The 12,999-nt window shown below is 38.3% G+C and overlaps 1 protein-coding gene across 3 annotated transcripts in view; it reads left to right on the top strand.

Annotated features, from left to right (window-relative positions):
* Nucleotides 1-12,999, top strand: part of DAPK1 (death associated protein kinase 1) — a 91,754-nt gene that overhangs the window by 63,292 nt on the left and 15,463 nt on the right. For all 3 annotated transcript variants that reach the window (XM_062640161.1, XM_062640168.1, XM_062640152.1), the window contains 7 exons: nt 229-348; nt 1,249-1,347; nt 2,137-2,235; nt 3,376-3,474; nt 4,004-4,201; nt 5,190-5,387; nt 8,694-8,792. In XM_062640161.1, coding sequence (XP_062496145.1) covers nt 229-348; nt 1,249-1,347; nt 2,137-2,235; nt 3,376-3,474; nt 4,004-4,201; nt 5,190-5,387; nt 8,694-8,792 — 912 coding nt within the window. The remainder of the gene's footprint in view (nt 1-228; nt 349-1,248; nt 1,348-2,136; nt 2,236-3,375; nt 3,475-4,003; nt 4,202-5,189; nt 5,388-8,693; nt 8,793-12,999) is intronic.

Raw genomic sequence — 12,999 nt, 5'->3', positions numbered from 1 at the left:
TGTGAAGAAAGGGGAAACTTAACAGTAATGGAAAAAGTGAGGGGGGTTTTGATGTGGGTTTTCTTTTCATATAACTTGTGGACATGTTAGCCGTATGCTTCACAAAGGGTTACAGCTTGCAGCTGAAGACTTTGAAAATGTTACTTTTTTTTTTACATGTCTTGGCAGCTGTTGAGATTGGGATTTTTTTCCTTTAACAATTTTTCTTCTTTCTTATTTAATTACAAGGATGAGGAAGATTCTTTTGTAATGAAAGCTATTATTCATGCCATCAATGATGACAATTTTCCTGGATTACAGCACCTTCTGGGATCTCTGACAAATTACGATGTCAATCAACCCAACAAGGTAGTGTGGGTCTGCTTGAGGTGCGTGGGGGACTAGCTATCACCCTGTTGAATAGAGCAGCATGGTTGTAAGATAGAAATACAACTCCCAAAAAGAAGAGACCAGTGGATGGGAAATGATTCTGACTTTCTTTAGGAGAAATTTTAATGTGTTCTGTGTTCAGACTTCTCAAACTACCTGAAAATGGAACCTAAAATATTTGGGTTTTTTTTGTTTGGTTTGGTTGTTGTTGTTGTTTGGGGTTTTTTCCCCCCTAGGCCTTTAAGAAAGTGTTAATGGAATGGTGTTGTCAAGAGCAGCGGTATATCAGATGTTAGCCTTTGTGGTTGTTTCTTGTGGCAGATGAACATGGCGGAATATGTAGGAATAACCAGACTGTCAAATCTGTATTTTGAGAAATATTCATGAAGAGCACTGTAAAGTGAAAGCATCTGTTATTTTACTTTTTTTTACCTTTAAAAAAATCAGTGGGTTTGTGTTTTAGTGGTGCAGTCCCATTTAACTTTCCTATATGTTGCTGGTGTCTTGCGTCTTGGCAAATACCTTAGGTAATCCAGCTTTAAATGTAGATATGTAGATATAAAGGAGTTGCAGAGGGGATCATACTTACCTGACTGGCCTAATGAGAGCCTAACATTAATATTCCAGATTTGAAAAACATATCTTTAATGTGTGATGTATCATGTAGTAGATGTGAATTCATCCCAAAAATTTGGAAGATTGCCATGCAATAAATTTCTTTGGTCAAGGGGACAAATTATTTCTATACAGTGTTCCCTGAAGACATAATTTGAAACTAGAAACCCAGAGATGCCATTCAGTACTTGCTTTTTATTCCGCTTTCTTTTCTTAAGCCTTCAAAAATTGAATAGATTGTTCTCATTTGTATTTCATTGTTAGCATGGAACACCTCCGCTACTGATTGCTGCTGGCTGTGGAAACATTCAGATGCTTCAGTTGCTTTTAAAGCATGGATCCCGTATTGATGTTCAAGATAAGGTCAGGGTTTTTCTTTGTCACCATTCTATGTAAGTTATTTGGTACAGTTAGGAGAAGACAAGCAGTTCTGACCAAGTTGTATTGGAAACTAAAAAATGCTGGCTGTAGAGCCCATTTACTGTCTTCTACAGCAAAAAGATAAATGCAAATCTTTAATAATGTCATTTGTTTCTAGTGCATATCCTCTGATTTTGATCACTTTATTAGCGGAAATAATTTGATACTAATCTTAAAATACAGTTCATGCTTGCAAAATTGTCTCAATTAGTTCAAATTAGTGATTGCCCTGAAACACAGTGGTGAGCTTTATTTATCATGGAATGATGAATACACATGTTAGTGATGAATGATATTGCAACTAGAACTGGTACGTGACAGAAGGTATACTTTGCAGCAAGCTTTTTTCCAAAATGTAGTGTAACAGTCTGGGATTCATTTAAAACAAACTTGAAGCACTGTCTGCTTCTCTATCTGTAGATGGCAAAGTCAGAAACAGAAAGGTTTTTATGACTGTTTCCAAAAAACTTCCCTTAAAAAGAGGAAGAGGATTATCCTTGCTGTTAGTGATCCCGTTAGTCGTCCTTTGCATAGAGGGGGTTTTGTTGTCATCATTGGTATGTGGGGTTGTTGATTCAATTAGAATTTTTTTTAAAGTAAATATGTTCATGTAAACTTTAATATCTGTTCGTTATATCTGTGTACATCAAAGTGCATGTATACCTCATCTGATAATCTAGAATTAGGATTCTAAAAAGATCAAAAAGATCTGTAATTGAATATTTATGACAGGCTGGATCCAATGCAATCTATTGGGCTTCTCGACATGGTCATGTAGAAACACTGAAATTTCTTGATGATAATAAATGTCCTTTGGATGTTAAGGATAAGGTAAGCAAAGAATTCTTTTTCATGCAGAGAGCTTTTTTTCTTATAACTTTATCTTAACAAGGAGAAAGGTCTTTCGGAATGATTTTCATCTGTGCCGTAATTCCAACCATATGACCGGGTTTTTTAGTGTGGTTTTATAAGCTGACATACAGGGCTGTGATAACACAGCTTTAAAGTAGCTGGATGTACTGATTGTTTTCCTGACAAATGTTAACCAAGCATGCATTTTAAGTGTGGTGACTACATGGTGGGTAGGTGGGGAAGTACAAACTTAACTTAATTTTCACTTGAAAACTAGATTTCTCATTGAAACATAGGGCAAAATCGTGATTCTGGTTTTTATTCCTCTTGATTGAAAATCACTTTTGTCTGACAGGTAAATTTGACTGTTATTAAGTTGAATATAATGAAGCCTAACAATTTATAGCTGATGAGCACTTACCTTGTCTCCAGCAGTGTTACTTTAGCAACATTTGCCCTAGAAACTAGTTGCTGTTAAAATCTTATGCCGTTGTGGTGTTTTTATACTGACTAAAGCTGCAGTACATAGGCACTTGTGAAATACAGTTTCCTTAGAGAACTAGTGCAAGGCATATTAGCAAAATTAGTGTTTGACTCCTAATAGGGCTACTAGGAAAGAGGTTATCCTCTTAATAAAAATGCCATTTATTTTTCGTACAACTTCAATAAAAGGTTGCAAATAATTACATGTAATGACCCAAATATGCTAGGACATACCAAGGTGTTAGGCAAGCTCCTTACATTTGTATATATAAGGCAGAGGAGGGGCATATGGGAATAGAATGAATAGAAGTAGGAGGTCTGTTTCAGCACCAGTTGCCCATGCAGTTACCTCTTCATATTGCTCAGAAATCCTGTTGTGGCTGTGACCTGGAACAAGTAAAGTAGGAAAATAAGTTCTGAAAAAGTCAGGCCTTTGAGGAAATAACCTGTCAAGTCTGTCACATACAACTACAGCTTGTAAGGGGAAGATCTGTGCTGACTGAAGCTGTGCCACTGGGTTACAGGGAGGGAGGAGTACCCCATGCAGTGTACATGCCTTGTATTCAGGCTGTACACAGCAGTGTATGTCTAGGGTGACACATGAAATTACAGTGGCATGTTCTTCTGTAATTGCAGTCTGGGGAGACCGCTCTCCATGTCGCAGCTCGGTATGGGCATGTGGATGTGGTTCAGTTTCTCTGTAGCATTGGATCCAATCCAAACTTTCAAGACAAGGTAAGTCATGGAGACTGTTTTTCTTCTACAAATAAGGCCAACCAACTACTGTTACAAAACACAGGCTCTCTCAGAAAGCTTAAAGAGGGCAAAAGTCAACATCACAAAGGTATGGGTGGTGGTTTGTGCTCTGTGAGTTCAGGGGTTTGCATCTCCTTGGTGAGTGTTCTGTTTTAAACATTGGATTAGTCTCTCAGCACACAGGATTTAGAAGTTTCTTATGAAAGAGAATGTTTTCAAGTGAGAGAACCAAGACAGTTAGCTCAAGAGCATGGAACCATCTAAACTAAGACTAGATATGCAAGGTATTGTCAGTAGATAGTTTTATGGTGAGAAGTATGGTGAAAATCTATTACATTGCTATAATCACTTGGTATATCAGAAGGCGTTACCTTGCTTTGAGAATGTCAGCATTAGAAACTACAATACCTTTTTCTTTTGTGCCATCTTTCTAAGTTAAGCTGGGGAATTGTTCCTCCTGGCATTTGGTTCAACTCTGCTTTGTTGTTTTTATTTTTTATGTTAATAGGAGGAAGAAACCCCACTGCATTGTGCTGCTTGGCACGGCTACTACTCTGTTGCCAGAGCACTCTGTGAAGCAGGTTGCAATGTGAACATTAAAAACAAAGAAGGGGAGACTCCGCTTCTGACAGCATCTGCTAGAGGTTACCATGATATAGTGGAATGCTTGGCAGAACATGAGGCTGATCTTCATGCAACAGACAAGGTTAATTTGAGTTTCTTTTGGTCAGGAATTACATCCAGACATCAAAGGTGTCACAGAGCCATCTTTTTGAATTGCTTCATTTGAATGCTTCATTGTTTCCATTATGTGGATTTTCTGAGTAATTCACACAGACACTCTGGGGGTGACTGCAGCAGTCTTTAAAGTTGGCTGCTGTTTATTTTTCCATGGTTGGGATTTTGCTGATTCATCATCACCTTATCAATTACCACCTTATCAATTACCACCTTATGAGTTACACTGTACAAAAGGCAGGAACTTTGGGTTCTGTAACTGGCAACAAACTGTTAAGAGAAAAAATGATGGATTTACTGTTTGCCTTTGATTCCCAGTGGTTGGATAAATCACAGCTATTTTCAATAAGTTAAATTCTAACTACTTAAAAATGTAACTCTGTTTAATTCAGAATCAGGTTTTGTCTTTCATGGTGTAATCCCAAGAAAGAAATTTAACATTTCATTGCTAGCACTTTTGGTATGTTTGTCCTCTTATTGCTGTTTAGTTACTAAAGCAAGTTCAGAAAAATGCTTTTGCTTCTAAAATGTGCTTCTAGTCACACTGTCTCTTTTAGTTATTCTGCAGAGAGAAAGCCCTGACCACTAAGTAGATTGCATGACTTTTGCATCACTAATTTCTGTAAGCAAACGCTAGAGTGGTTTACAATATTCAACTGGTTGTTACAGTTGGCCACTCTCTCGCCTCCTAGGGAAGCTCTTAGTAAAGAATGTGTATTTGCATTTCATCCATTCCACTGCAAAGCCTGGTGGCTTAATAGAAATTTGCTTTTATGCCATACTGATTTGTTCTGACAGATACTGTGCATCTCACTGCCTCCACGCTCGAAATAAAAGCCGTTGTGATTCTTGAGGCAAGGAGATACACCCAGTTACGTGAAAGTATGGTGACTCTGCAAAATGCTTTGATTTTTAACATTATTAAATCTCACTTACACGTTGTCTTGTTATTTCAGGATGGTCATATAGCCTTACACCTTGCTGTGAGAAGATGTCAAATAGAAGTAGTTAAAACTCTCATCAGTCAAGGATGTTTTGTAGATTTCCAAGACAGACATGGCAACACTCCCCTGCATGTGGCCTGCAAAGATGGGAATGTTCCTATTGTGATGGCACTCTGTGAAGCAAGTTGTAATTTGGATGTCACTAATAAGGTAAATGGAATATGGATGCTGAACTCCTTTGTTTAATAGCTCACCTGTTGCATTAGATGACCTTTCCAGTGCTCTGATACAAAAAATATTTTATCTCTTGAAGTGGCCAAATGCAAAGCATTAAACAAGTCGCTTTGCACATTTGCCTAAGTTTGTTTCAGTTGAGTAGATGATTAAAGATACATGAAAAGCTCACCCAGTTGAAATATCACAGTGTACTTTGCCACTCAGCTCTAATGTTGAAGTATATGCCAACCTTCTTCCCTATCTGGATTGCTTTGCTTTGTGCAAATTACATCTAGGCACTGGAGAACAGATAATATGCATTGCTGCTGGCCTTGATTTGATGTGATTTAAAACCAGTAATTTGTATACAGAATCGAATGTACAGTTTTATGAAAAATATGTTTTGAATTCTTCCAAATTACATGAAAAGATCTGTACTGACACCTACCAAAGGATTTAACTCAACTGCACATTCTATTCCCAGTTATAAAAGTAAGTGTCATATTGGCTGGTTTATGTTTTTCTGCATTGAGTTTATTACAATAAACCGTAATAAAACATTTATCTTAAAATAGTTTAAATTTATTTATTAAACAGATTGTCACTGCCAGGGTACAGGAACCTCAGAAGTAAAATGTTAAATGTAAAATCATTTTCAAAAGTTGAAGTTGACAGTCTAAATAAGGTGCTTTTGGGGAATTTTCTTGCTGCTCATTGTTTCAAAAACACATGACAATTGTAGACACCCTTGGTAAATGTTGTAATGCTAAAAATGTTGATTCCAATGCATATCACTCGGTTACTGCCAGGTAAAAATGTGAACTGTCCATAATTTTTGTAAGCACTTGCCAAAAGAATATATAATAGCTGTCCCTAAACTTTGAGATAGTAGTATCTTTTTTGCTGCTTCTGTTGTGCTAGTGCTGCAGTCACTGTATGAGATAATTGACTGTGATGCTTTACAGGTTTCTGTAAAGCATCATGCCACATTCTGGCATCCTCACCAGAGATTTTCAAGAGAAGTAAGCAGTTTCAGGAAATTTTCCTTTGGTTAGTTTGAATAGGTTAAGGTCAGCCATTGGACTCCGCTGATGGGGCTTAGGCCACAATACTTAGTTTTGAATATCTTTCTCTGCCCTTTTTAAACTTTATATATGCTATAAAGCTTAAAAGTTACTCATAGGAATATTCACATTGCTTTCTGCAATTTGTTTGATTCAGGTGTTGTAGATTCTTTGTGTTTCTGGAAAAGTACATGTGCTGGTAATTACATTTTGCCAGTTAACACTTCCATTTATTACCCAAGCACTGACCTTCTCCGTATTCATCAGCTAAATGACTTTTGCTTGAGGGCTATCCAGTGCAATCGCTTTTGGTTTTAATAATTAAAATCATCAGCTGCCGAGTGAAAGAAACTTAAAATAATGAGCTCCACAGTCCTGCCTCTAAGCTTAAACCTGACTGACTAAGCCATTAAATCAAGATCCACAGCTGAGAACACACTTTGGGGAATGTGAGTTAAGCACAAGGCTGGATTAGCACCTCTTTTCCTAATGGAGAATGGCATCAATGGCCTGGCTGCAAGCATGGTCTGGAAAAAATAAATCAGTCTTTGAGTTCAGTGGGGGTAGGATCATGTTTATAGCTTGTGTTCTGTTACTCTTTTAACAGTTGTGTATACAAGAGTGATTTTTAGAGTGTTCTTTATTTGAAAGGGTGAGTTTGGGTCTTATCAAATAGAGAATATTTATTTCTGCTGGTCCTCTTCAGCAGTGAGCCCTGTAATGGGAGTGCATTAATATAATTAATGACTGTTTATCCTTAGTCCCACATGTACATAATACCAATTGAGGACATCATTTCTTTTTTCCATAGACTATGTGCAGTAAAACATCGTACACATTTACATATTACAGAATCATTTAGGTTTGAAATTGCCTTTAAGATCATCATAAACATAAAACTGCCAAGTCTACCACTAAGCCGTGTCCCTAAGACCTACACATCTTTTACATATCTCCGGAGTCGGTGATTCAACCACTTCCCTGGGCAGCCTGTTCCAATGATTGACAACCCTGTCAGTGAAGAATTATTTCCTAATATCCAGTCTAAATCTCCGCTGGCACAGCCTGAAGCCATTACCTCTTGTCCTATCACTTTGGAAAAGAGACCAGAAACTTCCTGGCTCCATCCTCCTTTCACGTAGTTGTAGAGAGCGATAAGGTCCCTCTCTGAGCTTTCTCTATTTTATGTACTTCCAGACTAAACAACCCCAGTTCGCTCAGCCGTTCCTAACAGGACTTGTGCTCCAGACCCTGTACTAGCTTCATTGCCCTTCTCTGGACCCTCTCCAGCACCTCAATGTCTTTCTTGTAGTGAAGGGCCCAGAACTGAGCACAGGATTCAAGGTGCAGCCTCACCAGTGCCAAGTACAGGGAGATTATTACTTCCCTAGTCTTGCTGGCCACGCTAGTTCTGATACAATCCCAGATGCTATTTGCCTTGAGGTATAGAGTTTTGAGGAGCTGGGCATCTCAGTTTCCAGTTGTCAAAAAGTTAGCTTTGATTTGAAACATCCTTTTGTGAAGCTATTTTGTGAGTTTGTTTCTGAATGTAGGGTTGAAACAGGGAGACCAGTAATGAAAGCATGAAAATATATGAAGTAGTATAAGAGGAGTTACACGCAGAGAATATATGGTAGTGATATTTACAACAGTAGCTTCGAACACTGAAGACCAGAAGTGGATGTCGTGAGCACTTGTTGGCAGTGAAGAGAATCACAAAGAAAAGCAAAAATTTGGGAAGCAATACTTACAGCACTTTTCAGCTGTCACTGAAAGCACAAATTCCTTCAGCCTGACTTCTTGCATTCATTCCTCTTATTCCTTTCAGTGGAAGGGGAAGACTGCAGATACGTAGTCTTCAATAACTTGGATTGAAATAAAATCCAGAGTTTTAAAGGTTAAGGACTTAGTGTTGCTTAACTGGTTCATATTTAATTAAGCAAAATGCAATTAGATTTCTGGAAATTAAAACCACATTCTCAAATACAGGCAAAAAAAATCAAGGATTCCTTTAGAGTTGTGGGGCATTCAGCTATAAAATTGTTTCTCATTTTGTAGCAGTCGCTCTAGCCTTTCTTTTTAATTAAACTTTAAGTAGTTGTACTTAAGCTGTAACCAAAAGTACTTTTTCTTACAGTTTTTACTGTGTATCAGGATGTATAATTGTAAAATAAATTTGATTATTAGTCATAAAATTTAAGTTCTTTGACTAATGTCACTTTATTCACCTTTTTAGTATGGAAGAACACCTTTACATCTGGCAGCAAACAATGGCATTCTTGATGTTGTCCGTTTCCTGTGTCTAACTGGGGCCAATGTAGAAGCTTTAACTTCTGTAAGTATTGAGAGATACTTTTATGCTTACTGCTTTTCTTATGTATGATAGTAGGAAACAAATTAATTTAGAGAGGGGTGAATTTTGAAATTGATCAAGGTACACTATAGCTACCACTTCATTTATACCTAAGAATTTCTTGACTTAATAATTACTTACAGCACTGTGTTTTCTGTAAGCACACAGAAATGTGTGCTTAATGGCAGGGCTGCTGTTATGAAGGTGTACATCATTTCACATCACGTACAGTTGCCGTACAAATGTACTGTATATATATTAAATATTTTTCTTGCTTTCAGGAGATTAAAAAGTTTTGTTTTCATGGTGGGAGATGTGTGGGTTCATGGATGAGTGAACTAGCATGCAATTGTCCTTGCAAAGCAAATCATTTGTGTCAGAGCAGTCAGCACCACTGCTGCCAATTAGCAATACTGAAGGTATTTTTCATTCTCACTAATATGAGAAACGTCCTCCTAGCTGACACATCCACAGCAGGGATGAAGTGTCCTTCATCATACACCTTCATATGCATGTGATACATTTTAGGCATCATACACACCACTACCTGTGTTTTGAACAAACTAAACATATTTTATTTTCAAATGCATTAGATACGTTTGCATAGCTACTTGCCCTAACCAGTGCATTCTGCTCAGAAAGAACTATTGTTCTGTATATTGAAATCATGTTGTGATTAGATTTTAGTAGAGTCCATGTTTTTCAAAATTTTCTAATAAATTACTCCTGAGATGGCTGAAATGGAGGGGGGAAAAAGGAGAAAAAAATCTGTTTTATTTGCAAACAAAAAGGTGACAGGCGAATTCTTGAGCTGTGTTGCTTTGTGTCATGATGACAGCCGTTTTGGTATAGTTACCTGTATGCACCCTGTCCTTCCAAGATAAAAGTACTTTTTACCTTTAGATAGTTTGAAAGGCTTAACAAAATGAATCGTGCTGATACTAAATGTGGCAGAAGCAGATTGAATACATAACTGTCCATTATTCTAGCATTGTTGTAGCAAAGAGAAAGGAAAAGGAGGAGAGGGAGAGAGGAAGTGAGTGTTGTGATTTTAATAGAATTTCAGTTTTGTGTTAGTTTTCCAGGTAGATGTTAAACTGTTCTGAAAAGTCTTAGTAACAGCTTTTTCTGAGTCAGCGCGGTAGAATTAATGACCCTTTTCTTCTCTCAGCATGCTGTTTCTGAGGAGTTAACATTTCCAGCACTGTTAAGTAACTGGGCTGCAGTAAGCCCATTTAAGGACTAGTTTATTTGAATTAGATTGCATGAATGCTGTTAAGTAACCTTAAAAAGCCGTAAGTTCCTGAAGTAGACAATCATTTCCAATGTTTGAATGTCACCAGAAAATTTGTGTTGTGCTCACACCCTACCTGGCACCATGTTCTTGGCTTCTCCTCACAGAAGTTTCTAAAATTGTACCAAGTTTAAGATTGTCAAATTACTTAAAACCTTTGAATGGTGATGCTTGCACATGGCCAGTTAAACCCAGGACCAGCTCTTGCAGGCATAGCTGTCTGATTTGCAACAACAGACAGTCAGCAATTGCAGTGAAATGCAAAGGTATGAAATACGGTTTTATTGACCCTGTACCCAAGCCCTTTTCAGATGCCAGTTTTGCTTACACATTGCTGTTGCAGTGTATATATACCCTGTACTTGTCAAGAAAACTTTAATAGGAAAATAACTTACTGAAACACGTTTCATATTTTACTTGGGTATGTATTTTTCTAATTCTTGTTGTGTTCTGCAGTTCATCCTGCTGTGGACACCCAGAGAATGTGCACAGCCTCATCTTGTTTACAGTTTTGGACAAAAAGGGAACTTTCTTCTGTTAATTTCTTTGTCATAGAAGCAAATGCTTTTTCTACATGTTATCTTACTCAACTGAGCTTCCAGATCTGAGCCTGTACTTAAAACAGACATGTGAACTGAACTGCTAGCCTCTGCCAATGTAAACATCTCAAAGTGCTTTTTTGGCCTGAATTTGACCTAGAGTTCTTTCTGCTGTACTTGTTGCCAGCGCTCTGTGGTATCCTTCACTTACACGAGTGGCCTTTCTGCATGTCTTGTTTACTCTGTGGTCAAATGACCATGACTTCAAAACTCGTGCTTGTCAGGCATCGCCCTTGTTAAGGCATTTCGCTGTAAGCAGATGTGAGCTACAAGCCAAGAGTAAACAACACAGCAAGGACAGTGACCTCCACAACAAGGGCTGGCTCCCGCAGTATCCAAGCAAGACAGGCAGAGCAGGTGCAGTGATGGCAACCAGCTTCAGACAGGAATTGGGCTAAGTGACCATGGTCAGCCAAGGGTCTAGTGATACCGGGCAACTCCATAGAGAAGAAACAGGTTCAAGGTCAAACCCAGAAGTTAGGAGGTGGGTCAGTGGGATACATGGCCACACAGACATATAGTTGTGGTGTTGCTCAGGTGAAGACCAAGGGCAAAAGCTTCAGCGTAAGAGCAACGCCCGAGCAAAAAGTAGTGCAAAGCTCCTGGTAGGGCTGCTTTTGAGGTGTTCTTCCTTCACAGCACCAAGATTAGACAGCTATATCAAGCAGCTGGTCTTGAGCTCAAAAACCTATTAAAAAGTGGGGAGGGATCTCTGGGTCATAACAGTGCCACCCCACTTTTACTGGTAGGCTTGCTCTGTTCACACATCTGCTTAGACTGTTAGCAGTTTGAACCATTCTTGTTGCCATTTTTCCAATGAACAACTGCCACCCACACTCCTTTTCAAATACTCACCAGATTATTTCCTTTGTGTTTGTGCCCATATAGTTGTGACTGAGTTAAACAGATGATGTACAGCTGAGTAGCCAAAGTCAGGCTTAAAGCCAAAGCAAACCCCGATGGAGCACTGAGACACAGCAAACAAGGGTGTGAAGTTATCTTAGCCTTGCCAATACAGTTGTTATGTACCATCAAGAGGTGTGGGACCTACTTTGATTCAAAGAAATAATGCCAATGCAGGAATCTGTCACTGCATGCATGCTTGGTGCTGGAGTTTGACAGCCATTTCCAACCGTATGCTGCAGCAGGAAGAGTGCAGGGCTGGGCTCTAACAGTCCTGCTTTGGATTTAAGAGGAGGCCAATGGTTTGGGGATCCAGATAAAATTCACACTTCCGTCTGGGGGAGGCTACATCCCGTTACCATGGGGATCAAGATTTCCCCTTTACTTTAAAGTTTTGGATTCCACTGTATGTGCCCAAGACTGGAAACTTTGGAAGCATTAGAAATATTGAAGAAGCTCTGATGGCAGGCTAGCTGCCCAGCCACTAGACTGCTCTTCCTCTCTTGCAGCAGACACTTGGAATTAACTAGGATTTGGAGAGTAGGGTGAGCACAAATAAAGAATTTTTTTTCCTTTGATACATCTTTAAGGAAAATAAATTTTTAGAAATACATTCAGATGTTTCTTCACTAAAGGTGCAATTACATGTCAGCTGTGGAAGGAATTGAAGGGTAAGGCATTGGTTCAAATTTAGCCAGTTCATGCCATCAACTACAATTTTGTCTGTTTCCTGCTAATGTTCTGTTCTTATTCTGCCTGAATTATCTCTGGAGTACATGATAACTTTTACGGAAACCTGAAAATTGCTTCTGTATGTGGACACTCAATTGTCAAAGGTGTTTATTTCCTATGATACAGTAATTGTAATAATACTGTAATAATTACAATAACCTCAGGAACTACTTAAGACAACGCAGGTTTCACATGAAAAACTAGGAAAATCAAAGGTAGAAACACAAATAAAGAGACCTTAGTTTTCCAGTATTACTTCTTAATGACTGAATGTTTTTATCTGAGAGTGAAAGAAGCAAAGTGCTTGTGAGTTAGCTGTTACCAAATTTTAAATGATACAGTAGCATAAATGTAGTTGTATAAGTAGTGAGCAACTTTCCTTTCAGCCAATTTAATATTAAGCTGCTGACCTCTGAAACATGGGTAATTAAATGGCAAGACCTGAAGAATGCTGAAGGTAGCTTTGCTTTTTTAAGATTTGCTGATGCAATTTAAACAACATCCCTTACAAAGTTCTTGCTTTCTGGAATCCTCCAGTGACTGTTATGCCACTGTCATTCATTTAAACTTCTATGTCTATTCACTGTGTAGAAGTTGCTATCTTCTTCTAATTGATGGGAAGAGAAACTCAGATGGGGAGTACTGGCATCACTCGCAGGTT

The sequence above is a fragment of the Pezoporus occidentalis genome, unplaced genomic scaffold (genome assembly GCF_034315485.1).
Source record: "Pezoporus occidentalis ecotype Australia unplaced genomic scaffold, CSIRO_AGI_Poc_V1 ctg117, whole genome shotgun sequence".
Lineage (NCBI taxonomy): Eukaryota > Metazoa > Chordata > Aves > Psittaciformes > Psittacidae > Pezoporus > Pezoporus occidentalis.
The sequence above is the reverse complement of the archived record's forward strand: the minus strand, read 5'-3'. Positions and strand labels throughout refer to the sequence as shown.